The sequence below is a fragment of the Natrix helvetica genome, assembly GCF_964273705.1.
Source record: "Natrix helvetica genome assembly, chromosome: 16".
Classification (NCBI taxonomy): domain Eukaryota; kingdom Metazoa; phylum Chordata; class Lepidosauria; order Squamata; family Natricidae; genus Natrix; species Natrix helvetica.
The window spans coordinates 1,956,840-1,976,756 of record NC_138563.1 but is presented as its reverse complement, the minus strand read 5'-3'; the positions used below and the strand labels follow the sequence as shown (position 1 = coordinate 1,976,756).

The window sequence follows — 19,917 nt, the reverse complement described above, 5'->3', positions numbered from 1 at the left end:
CCGAGGCCAGATTAATTTTTAAAATTCTGATAAAAAGGTGTCTTTGCTACTCCGATTATCCTGAATCTTATTTTTAAAAACTGCGCTCGCCTGAACAGATTAGGCTACTTCAAATCTGGAATAGGTGTCAAATGCTAGAGAAGGATCAATAAGTCTTATCTTGCATTCTCTGGAAATAGCTGGATTTGGCTGGTGGGTTAAGGTCCTAGTCCTCAAGAGCTCAAGACCAGCCTTGACTCAGGGAAAGTAGCTAAGGGGTTTATTGTCTTGTTAATAACGGGGCTTCTAATAATAAAGACACAGAAATATAACCATAAAATTCATTAAAAAGGTTTATTTTCTGCCTGCGATCCCAATATTGTCCACAGGAGGGCACACTTTTCTGTCCCTTAGCGTTAGCATTGAAGTCATCATAAGGCTTTCTAAACACAGAATAATAACCATAAAACCCATTTAAAAGGTTTATTTTCTTTTGTGGCTGCTATCCCGATATTGTCCACAGGATGGCACACTTTTCTGTCCCTCAGCGTTAGCATTGAAGTCATCATAAGGCTTTCTAAACGGGTTACGGCTTTTGGATCAGGGACAGAAAAGTGCGCCATCTGGTGGACACTCAAAATTCCCACGATACCGGTGTTGTCCTCAAGAGGGCGCACTTTCCTGTCCCTTAGCGTTAGCAATGAAGTCATCATAAGGCTTTCTAAACGGGTTTTATGGTTATACGCGTGACTCTGAGCAGGGCAGGATGGGCGGGCGTGGCGGTCTCCGCCTCATTCGCGCAGGAGCCTCGCGGCGGATATTATCTCTTCGCGCGGCCTTTGCACGTTGGTGCAGCTGCAGCCGCTGGACGAGCAACCGGTAAGCGTGCATGTGCGGAGGGGGCGAATGCGGCTTCGTTTTAACCGTTGCACTTTTTTTTCCCATTGCTAAATTTTGCTTTTGGTTTGGAAAAGCGCGGAAATTGTCCAAAAAAGCAGCGCCGTGTTGGGAAAAAGTGCTGGGAAGTGACGTGCATATATATATATATATATGTGTGTGTGTGTGCTTTGCTATTATGGTTATTTTATCGGTTAACCATCTTGCAAAAACCGCTATATGAGGAGGGTTGGAAGAAATGTCCATCTTGGTTAGTTCCGAGTGGGGAGAAAGAGGCCGGAAACATGGAGATGGATTGGAAAGATGGTTTATTGATGGACGGGACCACTTAGGTTTGAGGTCCTGGGTAGCTGAGCACATGGAGGAGAGAGGGGGGGTCTTTATACCCTCTCTTGGGCCTTTTGCCCTTCCGCCTCCTCTTCCTCTGGCAAGGACATTTATTCTCTTGATTGTCAGACTCCCGTGGGGGCTATGCAGGGGTCATAGCTCACTTTTGAGGCTGTCTGAATTAAGTTTGATGGCAGCATGGGCTCTCGGAGGGGTTTCCTTTCAGATTTCTATTTCTCCGTTAGGGGAAATGTAATAAATATTGCTCAAAGCAATAGTCATTCTAGGAGAGGGGCGGGGGCGAACTTTCGACAGTAGAGTTTCTCTATCTACCAACTTTACAAGGGTGGTGGGGTTAAGTGAATTGGCCAAAGGAACGAGGAGAAGAGCCCTCCTTAAGGGAGATGGGCCAAAGGTTCACAGCAGAAGACACTGGGCACCACAAACGGCACCACGGGAAGGAAAGGAAGTCCACACCTCAGCTTTGGAGTCAATCCCTCTTTCCATCAGCTATTTTTGGGGTGGGGGGAAAGTCTAAGGCCAAGTCAACTGTGGGTTGAGTTCTGGAATACAACATTTGCTCCTTCAGATTGAAGGATTGGAGGTTGTCTTCTCTTCCACTAACTCTGGGGGTGTTTTTTCTTCTTCTCCCCTTTCAATGCCAGATATGGGAAGGCGTCGACATAGAGACCAAGATGCACGTCCGCTTCCTCACACTGGAACCCATGGCGCTCTGCTACTGACAGCGGAGGAGTAGCTGCAACTGGGTGGCGGGAGGCTTTGGAGGAGATGGCCGGGAGCTTCTTTGGGTGGGTGGGAGGAAGGGAGGGCCATGTGACTGATGGAGCAGCAGCCACAGATCCACGAACTTCAGACCCATCTGGACCAGCCACATGGATTCCCCATCTTCAGTTGAAGACCAACTTTCTGGTTTCCAGTAAAAGGACTTTCGTTCTGATGCAACGTTGTAGTGCTTGATATATTTGTGCAGTTGTGTTTTACTTCTAGCTTCCTGGGCTGAGATAAGCCACCCCCCAAACACCAACAGGAGTCCTTGCTCCAAGTCAGAAGGGGGGTGGGGGGCTATCCCTGCCCATGGCAAGTTAGCTTTTGGGGCGAATGGCTATATATATTACAGGCAATCCTTGACTTAATGACCACAATTCTGAGTCCAATTGTTCCTAAGTGAGACATTAGATCTATTTGAAGCTATTTAGCTCTCATCAGCTAGCCATATATAATGTCAATTACTTGTCAGGTTACAAAACGTGATCTCCACGCTTCTGAATTTTAATCACATGCCATGGGGCACGTTGAAACTGCAAATGTGAAAAACTATGATGTTACATTTTTTTGGTGCTGTTGTAACTTCAGTCACTAAATGAACTCTTTTTTAAGTCGAGGATTACCCGTGCTAGCTTTTTAGTAGTAATATATATAGGCATTCTTTTATGTACATATTAGCATTTAGTACAGATAGTTCTATTTATGTACTAAAATATGCTATTTTTATTGAACACAAATTAAAACATTGGACATGGTGTCACCGTCCTTGGCAAAATCTATGCCATACATACTAATTGTGGGATAGCCACCGGTTCTGAGGCCTTCTTTGATGTTTTAGTTCTTCTTTTCCACCTTTGATGGCAGGCAAACCTTCAGCCCAGGAGTGTAGAGTAGACTCCCATGGTTTTGCTCCAGTGGCTGGTGAGAATAAATTGGGCTTTCTGTAGACTTCAGTGTTGCAAAGGTGAATCTTGCCGTGGTGGATTTGTTCTATGTTGTGCCAGGCGTTTGTGAAGTGGTGGTTTTATTCACAAACACATGTCAACAACATAGGAAAACAAACCCATCAGGCCAAGATTCAGCAGTCCATCTGTCTATGGCAGGGCTGTCCAAACTTGGGGATTTTTAAGACTTGTGGACTTCAACTCCCGGAATTCCGAGAGTTGAAGTCCACAAGTCTTAAAAATCCCCAAGTTTGGACACCCCTGGTCTGTGGAGACTCTCCCGTCACCCAGGTCATGGTTGTTCCAAAGCTGCTTTTTTCAAGAGGCAACTGGACTTTCTGGTTTTTCTTTGAAGACTTTTTGCTTCTCATCCAAGCAGCCTCTTCAGTTCATCACTTCCACTGAAGAAGCTTCTTGGATGAGAAGCGAAATGTCTTCCAAGGAAAAACAAAGGAAGCCAGTTGCCTCTTGAGAAAAGGCACCTTTGGAAGAGAAGTCCACCTGCATTTGAAAGACGAAGGTCAGTCTTCTGAAGAGAGCAAAGTCCATATTCCGGACAGAGGGGAACACTGGTTTGAAAGGGGCCAACGAGGACATGTGTTTTAAAACCGAACAGCTTGCTCTCAATAAAGGAGGATGGATACGATGCTACCTCTCCTGCCTCCGACACGGTCCTTTCATCAGTCCCACAAAGGTCCCACACCCATTTGCACCCTGATTCAGGGTACAGATAAAAAAAACCCCAAGTGGCCTCAAGGACTCTCAAGACAGCTAACGACCGACCTTTGGAGTGCTAACGACCGGATGAGTGCCAAGAATATAAATCTTCCCATTCCCCCACCATTCAGTCAGAACTGAAGAAGCTCCTTGGATGGGAAGCGGGGCGGCAAAAAAAAAAAAAAAAACCAAAATCCAAAACATAAGCACCTACCCCCACGCACACACATTCAACTACATTCAAGTCACAGAGTGCCCGGGACATTGCCATTTTAGGATATACCCCCCCCTATTACCATGTGTGTCTGTGTACATTAACACATACATACACTCACCTAGGCTCAGATCTAGTGGGTTGCTTCCTAATACAACTTAGCCTATATTATTCTATGTGTCTGTCTCTTAAAGTCATCATAAGGCTTTCTAATAATAAAGACACAGAATAATAACCATAAAATTCATTAAAACGGTTTATTTTATTTTCTGCCTGCGATCCCGATATTGTCCACAAGAGGGCGCACTTTTCTGTCCCTTAGCGTTAGCATTGAAGTCATCATAAGGCTTTCTAAACACAGAATAATAACCATAAAATTCATTAAAAAGGTTTATTTTTTTCCCCGCGATCCCGATATTGTCCACAAGAGGGCGCACTTTTCTGTCCCTTAGCGTTAGCATTGAAGTCATCATAAGGCTTTCTAAACGGGTTACGGCTTTTGGATCAGGGACCGAAAAGTGCGCCATCTGGTGGACACTAAAAATTCCCACGATACCGGTGTTGTCCTCAAGAGGGCGCACTTTTCTGTCCCTGATCCAAAAGCCGTAACCCGTTTAGAAAGCCTTATGATGACTTCAATGCTAACGCTAAGGGACAGAAAAGTGCGCCCTCTTGTGGACAATATCGGGATCGCGGGGAAAAAATAAAATAAACCTTTTTAATGAATTTTATGGTTGTTATTCTGTTTAGAAAGCCTTATGATGACTTCAATGCTAACGCTAAGGGACAGAAAAGTGCGCCCTCTTGTGGACAATATCGGGATCGCGGGGAAAAAATAAAATAAACCTTTTTAATGAATTTTATGGTTGTTATTCTGTTTAGAAAGCCTTATGATGACTTCAATGCTAACGCTAAGGGACAGAAAAGTGCGCCCTCTTGAGGACAACACCGGTATCGTGGGAATTTTTAGTGTCCACCAGATGGCGCACTTTTCTGTCCCTGATCCAAAAGCCGTAACCCGTTTAGAAAGCCTTATGATGACTTCAATGCTAACGCTAAGGGACAGAAAAGTGCGCCCTCCTGTGGACAACACCGGGATCGCAGGCAGAAAATAAAATAAACCGTTTTAATGAATTTTATGGTTATTATTCTGTGTCTTTATTATTAGAAAGCCTTATGATGACTTTAAGAGACAGACACATAGAATAATATAGGCTAAGTTCTATTAGGAAGCAACCCACTAGATCTGAGCCTAGGTGAGCGTATGTATGTGTGTTAATGTACACAGACACACACGGCAATAGGTATATTCCCTAATATATGGTAATATGCTTATACATCTACATCAGGGGTGTCCAAACTTGGGAACTTTAAGACTTGTGGACTTCAACTCCCAGAATTCTGGGAGTTGAAGTCCACAAGTCTTAAAGTTCCCAAGTTTGGACACCCCTGATCTACATATTACCATACATTAAGGTGTGTATACCACTAAGGTTACGAGTTCTGGTCTGCAAAAGTAGAAGCAAGCCACCAGAGGGAAGCTACATTTTTGTTTTGGCGCCCTCTAGTGGCCTACCATGTTTTTGCAGCCTAGAGCTGGTAAGAGAGAGCAGTCTTTTTGAAACTTGGCAACTTCGAAGGGGCACGGCTTTCGACTCCCAAAATTACTTGGGAGTTGAGGTCCCCCACCTCCGACAAGTTTGCAAAACACCTGCCCTCGCTGGTATACACAATAATATACATCCGGCCACGTGTGTGCATTTCTTTCTTCTGTAGCTCCACTGGCCCATCCAGCAAAGGAGGCCTCCAAAAATGACTCGTGCCACATTTTTTTTTTTTTTTTGACCCAGCCAGCAGGAACTGGCATGGATAAGCCGGATCGGGCAAAGAACCTCGGGCTGCATCGAGTTAGATATGTACTACAACTCCCAGCGCCCTTAGGCAGCAAGGTTAAGAGGAAAGGTCGCAGGTTCGGCAGTCCTGGCGCAATCAAGGGGAAGTGCCAATGGAGCTGGAGGAGAAAGGATACTTACACACACGTGCTCGACTTACCTGTGGTGGAAGGGCCACGGAAGGCGTGGCAGGGCGTCCTCCGGATCTCCTCTTAATTTGGGGTTTCAAACACAAGCATCACTGACAATAAAAACAGCCATTTTTCAAGCACACCAACACCTGTTCCGAGACCATTGCTTAATAAAGATATTTTATTTACAAGAATAAAGCTCCCAAAGCCCCATCTTTTCCAGGTGTTGCAGGTAGCTCTCCAGATATTGCAGGTAGCTCTCCAGGTGTTGCAGGTAGCATTGGTGCCAGCTCCAGAAAAGCAGTGTTGAACGCAGTGCAATTCAATGGAGCCCCTCCCTGCGGTCTCTGCCCATGTGGGCAGCAGCCCGTGTTCCTAACTCCTGGTTTTTGGGCTTCAGTCTTTATTACTACCTCCTGATTCTTACCTATCTATCGTGGTTCCTGTGGGCCATCATTTCTTCCATTCTACAGTGGTGTTGTTAGAAGTTTTGGGGAGATCCCATGTGCCCCTCTTTTGCTGCTGCCTGATGGGCCAGCCCAAGCCCTCCCAAGAGCTCTGCAGGAGCTCCATCCTTGGGGTTCCCCTTCTCCAGGGTCCAGCTTAGTTGGTCTTCCCCTTGGCCTGAAGGTGCTTTTTTTTTTTCCCCCCCAAGAGGCCCCTGGACTCCCTTTCTCCTCGAAGACGTTTCGCGCCTCTCATCCTCGAAACGTCTTCGGAGAAACAAAACAAACCAGAAAGTCCAGCTGCCTCTTGAAAAGAAAAAAGGCCCCTTTGGGACAACCCTGGCCTGCATGACGGAGAATCTCCCCAGACATCTTGGTTCTCCCCTTCTTCCGGCGCTGCCTAGATGTTGTCATAGGGGACCACAAGGCCAATATTGTAGTTGTAGCCGGTCATTTCGTTGTAAGAGGAACGGCAGATAGGAAGGCCGCTCTCGGCCACCAACTGGTCGACAGAAAACTCGTAGGCGTAGATGATGCCTCGGTGCCTGTTAGGAGAGAAGGGAAAAGAAAGTAAGCAGAATAGCAATAGCCCTTAGACTTATATACCGCTTTACAGTGCTTTTACAGCCCTCTCTAAGGGGTTGACAGAATCAGCCTCTTGCCCCCAACAACCTGGGTCCTCATTTTACCCACTTTGGAAGGAGGGAAGGTTGAGTCAACCTTGAGCCCTGTCAGGATAGAACTGCTGGCAATCAGCAGAGTTAGCCTGCAATGCTGCATTTTAACCACTGTGTATGATGGATGGAGGATGGATGGATGGAAGGAAGGATGGATGGATGGATGGAAGGAAGGAAGGGAGAAGGTGAGGAGAGAGAAGAGGGAAGGAAGGGAGGGGAGCAGAGAAGAGAAGAGATTACAGAAGAGAACAGGGGTGGAGGGGAGGGAAGGGAAGAGAAGAGGGAAGAGAAGAGAGAAGGGAAGAATGGAATGGAAAAAGAGAAGAGAAGACAAGAGAGAAGGGAAGAGAAGAGAAGAGGGAAGAGAAGAATGGAATGGAAAAAGAGGAGATGAGAAGAAAAGGAAAGTCGGAAAACGGAGCAAAACTCACTGCCTCACTTAGCGATGGTGAATGACAAAATAAACATATTATAACTTTTCTGCTCAGCTATTCATGAGTAGCAGACACTGAGGAACGTCAAATGGGTGTCCCCCCCCCCCCCAAAAAAAAGCCTCCAGGAAATCAGGAAATTTTAACAGATTAAAACTGGGCAAAATCTAACAAAACAATCTGTTTGTTTGTTTTTTATGTGCTGCATGAATATATCTCAATCCATTTTTCCGACATCCACAAGTTGCTGAAATATTTATTAAAGGAGGGATAGAGAGATGAGGGGTAGATATAGGTAGGTGAGTACATAGATAGATAGATAGATAGATAGATAGATAGATAGATAGATAGATAGATAGATAGATAGACAGACAGACAGACAGACATACATACATACATACATACATAATGATATAGATAGATAAATAGATTAGATAGAGTGATGAGGGGTAGATATAGGTAGGTAAGTAGATAGATAGATAGATAGATAGATAGATAGATAGATAGATAGATAGATAATGATATAGATAGATAAATAGATTAGATAGAGAGAGAGATGAGAGGTAGATAGATATAGATAGGTAGGTAGATAGATAGAAAGAGAGAGATGAGAGAGAGATTAGATAGATAGGTTGATCCTCCTGCCTAGAGGACGGACGGACGGACGGACGGACGGACACACACACACACACACACACACACAAAATCACACAATAGGAAAAACGGGGGGGGGGGGGAGAAAAAAAGGGGGAAAAGAAAGAAAAAGGCCCCTTCCTTTGGCGCAGCAGAATCAGCAATCGAAGAGTCATCTAAAAAGCGGGACGAGCGGCGGGGGATCATGGGCTCTGCCATCCAGCCCGCCCTGCAGGGCGCCAAGTGGGGGAAAGAGGTTCCCTTGAAGGGGGGGGTTGGGGGCTCCAGGCCCTTCAATCTAAGGCAGGGGGGTCCAAACTTGGGAACTTTTAAGACTTGTGGACTTCAAATCCCAGAATTCCCCAGCCAGCATAGCTATGCTACATAGATAATGATATATATATCTATATCGTTATCTATGTAGCATGGCTGGCTGGGGAATTCTGGGAGTTGGAGTCCACAAGTCTTAAAGTTCCCCAGTTTGGACCCCCCTGATCTAAGGGGGGGGGAAGAACCCGCTGAAGCCCCCAAAAGGAGCCTTGAGTCCCCTTACCAGGTCTCGGATGAGCCGCCCCAGCAGGTCCTCCTTTCCTCCGCCTCCTCCTCCTCCGGGGGTCTCCGCAGCGGGGCCGGGGTCCCCCTCAGGCGAGATGCGGAGGAGGAGGCGCTGGAGCGGCGGCTCTTCCTCCAGCAGCCCCCCGAGGAGAGCCCCGTAGCCGCCCCAGCTTCGCACCGGCTGCGGCTCTTCGCCTTCCGCTTCCCGAGGCCTCTTCCGGCTCCCGCCGCTCTTCTGCCGCCGCCTCGGACCTTCCCGGGCCAGCTCGGCTTGCCAGCGGCGGCGGAACGAATCCAGCGCCGACCAAGAAGACGACGACGACGACGCTTCCTCCTCCTCCATCATGGCGGCCCGGAAGAGGCGCGCCGACGGACCGGCCACTTCCGGCCGCGATGGTCCGGTTCGCAAAAGCGGCCGGCTGGGAAACCGCGGGCGCCACACGAACGTTCCGCCCCAGCAATGGGAGACCCTTCCGTACAACCCGCCTGCCCCCCCCCCCCGAATATTATCCTGGAGTTTGGCGCGTGCCCGTTCCCTGCGCGTCACGTGACGGAGTTCGCAACGGCGGAGAAAGTGTGAAGTTTCGCCCGACATTGCGGGGGGGTTGAAACTCCCCCCACCCCATTTTCTTTATGTACATTAAGCCTTATGATGACTTCAATGCTAACGCTAAGGGACAGAAAAGTGCGCCCTCTTGAGGACAACACCGGTATCGTGGGAAAATTTGAGTGTCCACCAGATGGCGCACTTTTCTGTCCCTGATCCAAAAGCCGTAACCCGTTTAGAAAGCCTTATGATGACTTCAATGCTAACGCTAAGGGACAGAAAAGTGTGCCCTCCTGTGGACAATATCGGGATTGCAGCCACAAAAGAAAATAAACCTTTTTAATGAATTTTATGGTTATTATTCTGTGTTTAGAAAGCCTTATTGTCCTGGGAACCGGCAACTGCCGCGCAGTGTTGTCATGCTATATGCGCAGGCGGACAACTTAGAGGGAACATTGATCCTAAGCCCTCGATGCTACTGGGGGATCATGTGATCGCCATTCCCGACCTTCCCCCAGCCGGCTTCCGGCAAGGAAAGTCAGCGCAGGATTCACTTAATGACCACACAGTGGCTCATATCCTCACTATCTCACTCTTACGAGCCAAAGGGCAGATCATCTCATTCTAGTTTTTCGCTTATTTTATTGAAACAGAAAAAGAAAAATAAATTATTCAAAGTAAACAGCAATAAATAATCAATAATTTAAGCCTTGATATTGTCTGAAAATCACCGTCCCCCCCTTTTTTAAAATTCTTTGTACCCCCTTTTTCCCTTGGTCCTTCTAAACAAAGTCACTATTAAACCCACCTCCCCATCCCAAGTGAAATAACCGAAGGAAGGAAAAGGGGGGGGGGGAGAACAGGGAGACCCAACTAGAGAGAGAGAGACAGAGAGAAAGAAGAGACAGAGAGAAAGAGAGATGAAGGAGTGAAAGAAAGAGGGAGGGAGGGATAGAGAGAATGAGTGTGTGCGAGAGAGAGAACGAAAGAAGAAAAAGTTTTGAAACTCTTCTAAGATCAGAAACAAGGAGAAGACCGAAGGATCGAAAAACCCCTTCCCACCCACCCAAAAATATTAATTGCCGCTAAATCGCAATGGAATTATTTACAATTACTGGATCAGCAAAAGAGACTGTAAACATATTTTTTTCTGCTCTTTCTGGCGGTTTCCCCCCCTCTTTTTTAAAGGTGGGGGACCTTCCATGTTTCGGAGGCGTTAAGAAGACAAACGTTGCGGGTGAAACTCGCTTCCCCGGGAGGGGCAGAAATCCGATTGTACTCCTTAGGTATAATTTTTGTACGTGCACTGAGCTATTCCAGAAAGTGGGGAGCGACGTTTCTTTTGGGTCAAGAGAGCTGCGGATTAGGGGGTTGAGAAGAAGGGAGGGAGGGGGGGAAGAGTTCGGTCGTGATGCAATGGAGACCCCCCCCTCCACCACACACAGAGAGTCTTCTGAAACCGATTGGCAACCCGGCCACGCCCGATCTGTCTTCACGCACCCAAAGTTTTGCCTAAATTTTACGACGGAGTCTTGACAAGCAGGAGATCGTCCAATCCTCGCTCAGGTTTTGCATTATGGGCAGGACTTCACTTCCCCCTCCCCTTAATTTTTTTTCCTTCATTCTCTCTCCCTTTGGTTTTTATTTTTTTATTTTTGTCTATTTTTTATTTAAAAAAGAAGCATCCGTCCGTCCATACGAAGGGGGGGGGGGGGAGGAAATTGAACCGTTCTTTTGTTCCGTACACCGGGCTGCTGCTTCACCGGAATTTTTGGCTGCAGATACGGCCGCGAAAGGAATGGGAAGAAAAGAAAATATTTTTTGGAAGGAAGGGTGGAGAGAAATCCAGATATTTTTTTTTTTTTTTTTGCAGTTCCAGGATTGTCTCTCTTGGTTTCTTGGAGCTTGGGAAGTAGCGGTGGACGATGAGCTGTGTAGTCCTTTAAGGTTCACAACCCTGAGAGGGTCTGGGCCACCGTAAGGCCTGATTCCCAGGTGATCCCCTGCTCCCGCTTCAATCCAGATCTCGCCAGTCTCGGAAGCGGTGGCTTGTCCGATGAAGCCAAAATAACCTCCGGCCACTTTGAAATTGTGTTTGTGTGTGTGTGTGTGTGTGTGTTATTTTCCAACTTGGGGACAGGGGCAGCCACACTAATTCTATCCACCTTCCTTCCCACTCACCCCCTTCTCAAATTCCCTCGTTCGTCTGTCTCCCAATCCTCACAAAACCCCAGGGGTGGGAAAAGTTCGCAAGTTTAGTTGTTTGAAACCGGGGTGCAAGATTCATTTCCTTGTCAGGCCTGCAGCCATCTTTTCTTTGGAGTCTTTGGCCTGCCACAACTTTCTATTATTCTACTATGCCTTTTCTATGGTGGGAAAAATGGGAGTTAGTTAGATGATATGTAGCCATAACAACATTCCTTCTAGAAAGCCAAGGTCATCCTTTGCCTCTGCACCTGAATTTAGGGGAGCGTGGAAAGTTAGGGTTACGATGTTTTGTTGGGGGGGGGGGTTGTTTCCAAAAACACGAGCCCCCTCCCCCCCATTGGGACTCCTTCCTTTTTCTCAATCCCCCCCATCCACCCACCCAAAGGCCATTAGAGTCGGATGCAATGTTTCCCAATCTTGGCAAGTTTGAAGACGGGGGAATCCTGGGAGTTGTAGTCCACCCATCTGCTACCTGTGACTGTTGAGAAACTCTGATTTAATCAGAAGCTTGTCTGCCTCTCCCTCACTGCAGGAAACTTAAACTTTCAGAACAAAGCCATCGTGGTTTGATTTTCAAACTGTGGCTGCCCGTCGCATCCCTGAATCGGGTCCACCCGATCTTCCCCATCGCTTCTCTGCAGCGGAGAGGGGGAAATGATAATGTCAGCTTTCAAACTTCCAAAATTCACCTTTTTTTCCAAAATTTTGGAAGCAAGCATGCCCCAAATCCAGAAAATAATCAGATAAGGGGGCTGTGGGGAAGAGATAAAAAAATATAGGTAATTAACGTCAAACATGATTGACATTATTGGCAAGTAATATTCCAAATTCCTCCACTTCCTCCCAGGAGGAGTTGAGGGGGAGAAATTTCCTTCTCTAGTTATTGGGTCGGAAATTCCTCTTTGACGAGCATCAACTTATCGTTTCAATAATCCATTTTCGGGGAGTTTAGAAAGCAGATCAGGGAAAGCTGTGCTTTTTCTCAGACCTCCAGGACTACAATACCCATCGACTGTGGCTAGCGTGGTGTAGGTGAGGGAGCATGGACCCTCGCGTAGTTGAGATGTACAAAGTTAGAGGTAGCTGAATTTTGGCTTGGACCGTTGACGTCAACCTAACCTTCACCAATGCCTGCAAGAAGATGTCGTGGAAAGTGGGGAGGGGGAGATGCTGTGAGGATGAGCCCCCCCCCCTCCCCAAAAGTGGCTGCCTTCTGATCCTGAATCCACCCGTCTCGAGTAAGTCCACCTCAAATCCACCCAAAAATCAACGTCCTACTTCTTTCCAAGTCTCCATCGTTTTCCACCGTTGACCAAGAATGGACTTTCTTGAGACAGTTCTCCCCCCCCCCCCCGTTCCCAACCTGGCATCCCTTGGTTGGACCTAAAGGAGAGAGAGCCATGGGTCCCCACGCTGGAGAGGAGGCAGCTGGAGAAGAAGCTGGTCTGGTGGAACTCCATCCTTGAAGACGTCTTGATGGCCAACAGGGTCAAGTCAATGAGGAAAGTGACCGATGGCCAGAAGAAGCCATTTTTTCTAGGAGATGGATGACGAGGAGGAAGAAGAAGAAGAGCAGAGAGAAGAAGGAAGCTGGGCCGTCTTAGAGTGGGCGACAAAGGTCAAGCGGAGATGGCTCCTACTTTGAGCTCCAGACCTAGAGAGGAGAGAGGAGAACGGAAGCTACCTTAGATCTTTGCCCTTCTTGGCTTCTCCGCTAGATTACAGAGACTGGGAAGGCGTGGAGGCCAAGGACATGCAGGGAGGCCCGTCTAGCTGGGATCTTGGGTTCCCACCTGCCTCCCAAACCCACTCCCTCCTTCCTTTCTGTCTTGGCCCAGAGCTGAGCTTGCCAATCAGAAAGGTTGGCGGTTCGAATCCCTAGTATGGGTCTCCTGCTTGAACAGAGGGTTGGACTAAATGACCTACAAGGTCACTTCCAACACTGTTACTGGTACCTTGCTGCCAATTGTCCCCCTGGTCTCCTGCTCCTCCCCCCCCCCCCCAGATCCCAGCAGCCAGGCCTCTAAAATGCAAGGACCGTGGCCAAGAAATAACCATCTTGGCATCCCTCCAGGAGTGCCTAAAAGAGAAAGCCAAGGTGGCTGAGAACTGGGCATTGCTCAGGACCTGTTTCAACTTGCCAGTCTCTCTCTCCCTCTCTCTCCTTTGGTGCCAGGAAGGATCAAAAGTTGCTTCGTTTGGCCAAAGTGGCTTGATTTTCCTTAAATAAACTAGGTTTACTATTAAACTAGGTTTCGGTGGGACATTGGAGGCTGTGCTCATTTGCTCTGTCTACTTAAACCACCATCATGGCTAGCAGCTAGGACTCGTGAAAGGGAAGAGAGAGAGAGAGAGAGAGAGAGACGCAGTCTTAATGACCTCTGGGCTTCCCTGCCGTCAGAAAAATATTGCAAACCAAAAATAAACCACAAAAATTAAAAAACCCTGCACAAAATGGGTGGGTGGGATGACCCTGTGAGCAGAGTCCGGGCGTCAGAAGAAACTCAAAGCCACCACGCTTCCCGAGAACTGCCTTGTGGAGCTCCTCATCCAGATGACGCCACATCACCACAAACACAAACGGACACACACACACACACACACACACAAACACACTGACAAGTACAGAGAGGAACAAGACACAGGAGACACCCACAACAACAACGGCCACGACAAAGATGACAACAAACAAGGAGGAGAGAGATAGAAGGACAGAGAGAGAGAGAGAGATAGAAGGACAGAGAGAGAGAGAGAGAAAGAGAAAGACAGAAAGAGATAGAGAGACAGAGAGACAGACAAAGGTAGAAAGACAGAAAGAGAGAGATAGAAAGACAGAGAGAGACACACACACAAAGAGCTAGAAAGACAGAAAGAGATAGAAAGATAGAGACAGAGAGACAGACAAAGATAGAAAGACACACAGAGAGATACAGAGAAAAAGAGAGGAAAGAGACACAGACAGACAGAAAGAGAGAAAGAGCAAAGGGATGGATGGAGACAAAAGAGAAAGAGAGGAACAGAGAGAGAAAGAGAAAGGGATAGATGGACACAAAAGAGAAACAGAGACAGAGACAGATGGAGACCAAAGAGATAGAAACAGAGAAAGAGAAAGGGACAGATGGAGGCAAAAGAGATGGAGAGAGAGAAAGAGAGAAGAGGTGGGTGAGATAGGAGGCCTTCAGATAAGACTTTCTTGGCTGGATTTCCTGGTGCGGGGGGATCCCACTTGAAGATGGAGGCTGAGAGGGAGGTGGGCGGCTCCCACAGGGACCCCCAAAGGGCGAGAGAAGACAGACATAAGAGTTCCATGCATCCCAGAATGAAGTGCTGGGGAAGATGGGGGCGGGGGGGGGGGGGTAGAAGAAATTGCAAGCCGAGCTCCCCCAGAATTGGTTTCCCTCCTTCAGAAGTTCCATCCCGGAGACCGCTGCATTTTGGACGCAGCCTGTTGGATCCAAGACTCCACCCTTTTTGAATTCACCAAATTCCTGGCCAGTGGGCCTCTCAATGTGTACTAGCAACTTGGTTTTAGCCGTCCCTTTTGCGCACAAAGCAAACTGACACCCTTCGCAGCTGTCTGGCCTTTAAACCAGAATCTTTGATTCTGAAAAGACCCCTTTTTAAGGCTGATTTTTTTTTGGGGGGGGGGAGAGTCTCTTCCTGACTTCTCTTCGAAATCGGCTGAGAAGTATTAAATCCACTCACGGCCACAATTACTCGGTTCGTTCCAATTTAGAAATTCCACCATTAGTTGCCTTACAACCTTACGTCAGCTGGCAGCTATGAAATCCTCATTCCCTGACAGGAAGCTTTTGCACAGGAAAGCCGAGAGGGTAAAGTTCGTCTCTCAACGTTCACACAGCCTGAATTTGGAATTTAGAACCCCCGGATCCCAGCCTGAGGGTACCGCAGGATCTCGGCGGAGCAAAGGGAGAAGAAAAAGAAGGAGAAGAAGAAGGAGACAGGGCTGGGAAGAGGGAGGGGGGAGGAACGAAAAAGCCGCCAGAGATTTGCACACGGGGTCACGGAGCATCACATAACCGACATGCAGGAACAAACGAAAAAACAACCACCATCCAGATGAGCAAAATACAGCACAGGCGAGAAAACGGCAGGAAAAACCCAGCCCAGGAGGGTGGACGGTGACAACCACAACGGCATTTCACAGAGTGAGAAGACACGAAGTGCGGAGGAAGGAAGGGGAAGGATGTCAGGCATATGTCTATACAACTTTTGACAGGTGCAAATTTGCACCAAACTCATTTGCAAGAGGAATCGGAGTTCTCTTTGTGTCTGCTGGGAGATCAGAGGGACGGTTTGGGGTACGGCCGACTCGCCGCAAGAGAAGGAGCCACGGGCCAATTCCACCATGAAATTTAATTCTTTGAAATGATTCTAAAACATTGTTTTAATTTCCGTCATTCCTTTGGCATCCTTTCTTTAAAGATTCTATTCCACTGTTTTATATATAGGTAGGTATGTGGGTAACTCTTTTCCTGCAGCGAGTTTTCCCACGGTGAGTTGGCCGTGGAGAGTTGTCATAGAACCCCTGGGTGCATGTAAGTTGCAAATGTTGCTTTGCATGCACGCTTGGTCAGGAAGCAGAGAAAGAGAGGGAGAGGGAGAGAGAAGGGAAAGAGAGGGAGAAAGAGAGAGAGAGAGAGAAAGAAAAAAAGAGAGAAAGAGAAAGGGAGAAAGAGAGAGTAAGAAAAAGAGAAAAAGAAAAAGAGACAGAGAGAGTAAGAAAGAGAAAAAGAGAAAGAAAGAGAGAAACAGTATGAGAAAGAAAGAAAGGGATTAAGAGGGTAAGAAAAAGAGAGAAAGAGAAAAAAGAGAGAGAAACAGAGAAAGAAAAAAGGGATTAAGAGAGTAAGAAAGAGAGAGTAAGAGAGAGAGAGAGAAAGAGAAAAAGAGAAAGACAAAGAGAAAGCAAAAGAAAGAGAGAAAGAGAAAGGGAGAAAGAAAAACAGAGTAAGAAAGAGTAAGAGAAAGAGAAAGAGTAAGAAAGAGAAAAAGAAAGAGAAAAAAGAAAGTGAAAGAAAGTGAAAGAGAAACCCTAAGAGAAAGAGAGAGAAAAAGAGTAAGAGATAGAAAGAAAGAAAAAGAGAAACAGAGTAAGAGAAAGAGAGAGTAAGAGAAAGAAGCAGGGAGAGAAAGAGAAAAAGAGAGGAAGAAAGAAAGAGAAAGAAAGAAAAGAGAGAGGAAACAGCACTTCACCAAACGAGAAACTACAAACCAGAAACTCACAGCACATCCAAAGAAAGACTATTGTGTCATGCAAAACAAAATAAAACTAAACTAAAAATGTGCAACTCGGATTCGCAACGAGGCCAGGTCCAAATCAGAGGAGGAATAAGAAGAGGAGGAGGAGGAGGAGGAGGAGGAAGGAAGACAACCAACTTTTAGTTTCTGTTCATTCCAAAGGATGCAACTTACAAGGGGGGCGGAGCTAGGTCTCCCGCGACAACGAAGGGTGGCTTAGCAACAGAGTCGTCTCAAGATATGATTGGCCCCCTGCCGAAGGGAGGGCGGGATTGTGGAGTTTTCGGACAGCAGAGAGAGAAAAGGGGGGAATTTGGTTTTCTTCCTTTTTTTTAAAAAAAAAAATGCCTTTTTTGCTAGACAAAATTAATATAATTCTCCCACCCACCCACCCTTCTTTTCTTTTCTTTTCTTTTCTAAAGTTTCATTTTTTATTTCCGAACGAGATGACTTATTTTTTATTTAAAAAAAAGACATTTATCCAAAGAAAATGACGCAGCTGCTTAAACATTTAGAGAGACAAGGAATGTTTGAGGTTAAAAACATGTTAAAGGGTCAGCCCCCAACTTTAGGGGCCGGGGGGTGGGAGGGGGACACGGGGTCAATATTGCAAGGGGGTAAGTGGCTAAGACGCTAAGCGTGTCGATCAAGAAAGATCGGCCGTTCGGCGGTTCGAATCCCGAGCGCCGAGTAACCGAGTGAGCTCCCGGGACTTGTCCCAGCTTCTGCCAACCGAGCAGTTCGAAAACACGTAAAAATGCGAGTAGAAAAACAGGGACCCCCTTTGGTGGGAAGGGAACAGCATTCCGTGCGCCTTCGGCGTTGAGTCATGCCGGCCACGTGACCATGGAGACGTCCTCCATTTATGACAATTGGTGCCAGAATGTCCACCCTCAAGCCAAGTGGCTATTCAGCCGTTTCACGATCTTTACTGCTGCGATCGTTAAGTGAAACACTGCAGTTGTTAAACGGACCTGGCATCCCCCATTGACTGTTTGTCGGAAGGTCGAAAATAGCGACCCCCTGGGGACGTTGCAACCGTCGTAAATACATTCCCAAAAGCACTAAATTTTGTTTCCCACGACAGTCGGGACGCCGCTGCGGTCCTAAGGGTGAGGACTGATCCTAAGTCCCTTTTTTTTCAGGGCCGCTCAAGCTCCGGACAGTCGTTAAAATGCCTGCTTGTAAGCAGCGAAGACTCCCTGCAAATTTTTGGCCTGACCTTTTGATGGCTTTTGAGGGACCTGCGAACGGCCACGAAATGAGGCCGCTGCTAAACGAGGACTACCTCTAATTACTCGCCTGAGCTGGCTCGTCTTTCCCTCCCTATAGATTTTGAGGAGCAAGGGAGGTTCAGAAAGGTCCTTCAGTACAGAACCCGCAAGAAAGCTGAGACCCCAGTTCGAGTTTTCCACGGTTAGCTGAGGACCCACCTGACAGGGAGAAGCTCAATACGGCCGGTTGGCATCTTTGGGGCGTTTCAATTGCACCTTCAACCGTTTCATTCCGATCTGGAAGCCGTTCATGGCTTGGATGGCGGCTTGCGCGCTGGCGGGATTGTCAAAACTCACGAATCCTGCGGGGGAGAGAGAGGGAGGGGGAGGAGGAGAAAGAGAAGGGCAAGGGGCCATGCTGAGACCCCACAATGGAGGCTCCCCCCCCCCCCCCCGGGTGTATTTCTCAAGACGGGGCAGGAAGACCATTCAAGAAGTGGAATCTAGGGCATGATTTGTTCCGACGGAGGCTTCCCGAGACCCCGAAGCCAACTCCTGGTCCCGACAAAAACCCCGTTTATTCATTGGCTGTGAATTCTGCCCAATCACATCCAGCAAAGTCTTTCAAGGGAGGATTTACGGTCACAGACCTTATCTGGCTTGGAGAGCTGCCAGACCGAGATCTGCAGAACTAGGCAAGTCTTGGAGACTCACGAACCAATTAAGCGAACTAATGGTCTCCTGCAAACTCCACTCCCCAGTCGCTCCTCTTTTATTTCCTCTGGGAGGGGCCACTCATCGTCCACCTGTGGCTTTACTCCCAAGTCGACCCCTGTTCTTTAGCCGTTCCCTTCATCTGGCAGCTCTGCTCATGCGCACACTGGGAACAGGCTCCAGCTGTTCTTCTGCCTCACTGATGTCTGACTTCGAAGGCAGCTGATAACTGTCAGACGGCCCTGGCCCCCTCTCTGCCTCCGACACAGAGGCCTCCTCAGAGCCTTCCCCAGACTCCAGGACTGGCCCAGGTTCCTCCCCAACCTCCTCACTGTCCGAATCTGCGGCCAGCTCCACAAACAACACACTTAATGGCCATTCCTTTGGACCAAGGAAGGAAAGACGGTAGAGACTTCTGGGCTCAAACTACCCTTTGGAGCAGAGGTCTCCAACTGTGGCCACTTCAAGGCTCGTGGACTTCAACTCCCAGAGTCCCTCAGCCAGCTTTGCTTATGGACTTCAGCTCCCAGAGTCCCTCAGGCAGCAAAGCTGGCTGAGGAATTCTGGGAGTTGAAGTCCACAAGCCTTAAAGTTGCAAGGTTTGGAGACCCCTTAGGTTGGAGGACATTCCTTACCGAAACATTTACTCTGATTGGTCGCTCGGTCGACGAAAACTTTGGCCGAAATGACGTTCCCGAAGGGGAGGAACATCTGCAAGATCTCCGAATCGGTGAATTCTTGTGGCAAGTGATAGATGAAAATGTTGCAACCTTCAGGACCTGGGAGAAGAAGAGCAAATTGTCGGGAAGGGACGGGGCAGTTGCGAAATGTTCCCGGCGCAACTTCATCAGTCTTTTGCAAACCAAGTTGCGAAAAAGATATTTTTATTTCTGTTTCGCTTGCCAACAATTCTCCTCTTGTCTCCTCCCCGGGTGGTGCCCTAAAATGCCAGCTGTAACTAGGTTAAAAGGAAAAGGTTCCCCTTGCACACATGTCTTAGTCGTTCCCGACTCTAGGGGGCGGTGCTCATCCCCGTTTCAAAGCCGAAGAGCCAGCGCTGTCCGAAGACGTCTCCGGGGTCATGTGGCCGGCATGATTAAACATAATAATAATAATAATAATAATAATAATAATAATAATAATAATAATAATAATAATAATACTCCAGATCTCCACCAGGGGGAAGCAAAACCTCCCCTTCGACCGCCCTCTAGTGGTTTCCCAAGGTTATTGCAGCCAAGGTGCTAAATTTGAGCGTTAAATTTAACTCTGTGTTAAAAATAATAATAATAATCCAGATCTCCACCAGGGGGAAGTAAAACCTCCCCTTCTGCTGCCCTCTA

At 47.6% G+C, this 19,917-nt stretch overlaps 2 protein-coding genes and 1 long non-coding RNA gene across 10 annotated transcripts in view; 1 reads left to right on the top strand and 2 right to left on the bottom strand.

Moving 5' to 3' along the window:
• The first annotated feature begins 775 nt into the window (after positions 1-775).
• Positions 776-4,107, top strand: LOC309399751. The gene is made up of 2 exons (XR_014176568.1): positions 776-858; positions 1,869-4,107. It is a non-coding gene; the product is annotated as an uncharacterized lncRNA (long non-coding RNA).
• Positions 4,108-6,050: 1,943 nt separating this feature from the next.
• LOC309399724 (uncharacterized protein) lies at positions 6,051-9,239 on the bottom strand. The gene is made up of 2 exons (XM_081967796.1): positions 8,628-9,239; positions 6,051-6,878 (listed from the first exon to the last, which is right to left on the bottom strand). Exons 1-2 carry the CDS (start codon positions 9,222-9,224, stop codon positions 6,744-6,746), a joined length of 732 nt encoding a protein of 243 aa, XP_081823922.1. The 5' UTR covers positions 9,225-9,239; the 3' UTR covers positions 6,051-6,743.
• A 531-nt stretch (positions 9,240-9,770) lies between these two features.
• CELF3 (CUGBP Elav-like family member 3) overlaps positions 9,771-19,917 on the bottom strand; it is a 35,328-nt gene continuing 25,181 nt past the window's right edge. For 6 of the 8 annotated variants that reach the window (XM_081968105.1, XM_081968100.1, XM_081968103.1 and 3 more), the window contains 3 exons: positions 19,210-19,353; positions 18,080-18,222; positions 9,775-13,038 (listed from right to left, as the gene is read on the bottom strand). In XM_081968105.1, the coding sequence (XP_081824231.1) occupies positions 18,095-18,222; positions 19,210-19,353 (272 nt within the window). In that variant the 3' untranslated portion in view covers positions 9,775-13,038; positions 18,080-18,094. Of the gene's footprint in view, positions 13,039-16,820; positions 16,899-18,079; positions 18,223-19,209; positions 19,354-19,917 lie in introns of all 8 variants that reach the window. The other 2 variants (XR_014176582.1, XM_081968101.1) reach the window with 2 other exon arrangements.

Bases quoted from the DNA above. Each gene is read 5' to 3' on its own strand.
- LOC309399724 (XM_081967796.1), bottom strand. From the start codon at position 9,224: ATGTCGGGCGAAACTTCACACTTTCTCCGCCGTTGCGAACTCCGTCAC. The intron at 6,879-8,627 runs GTAAGGGGACTC...CTCTCCTAACAG, and splicing joins GGCGGCTCATCCGAGACCTG to GCACCGAGGCATCATCTACG.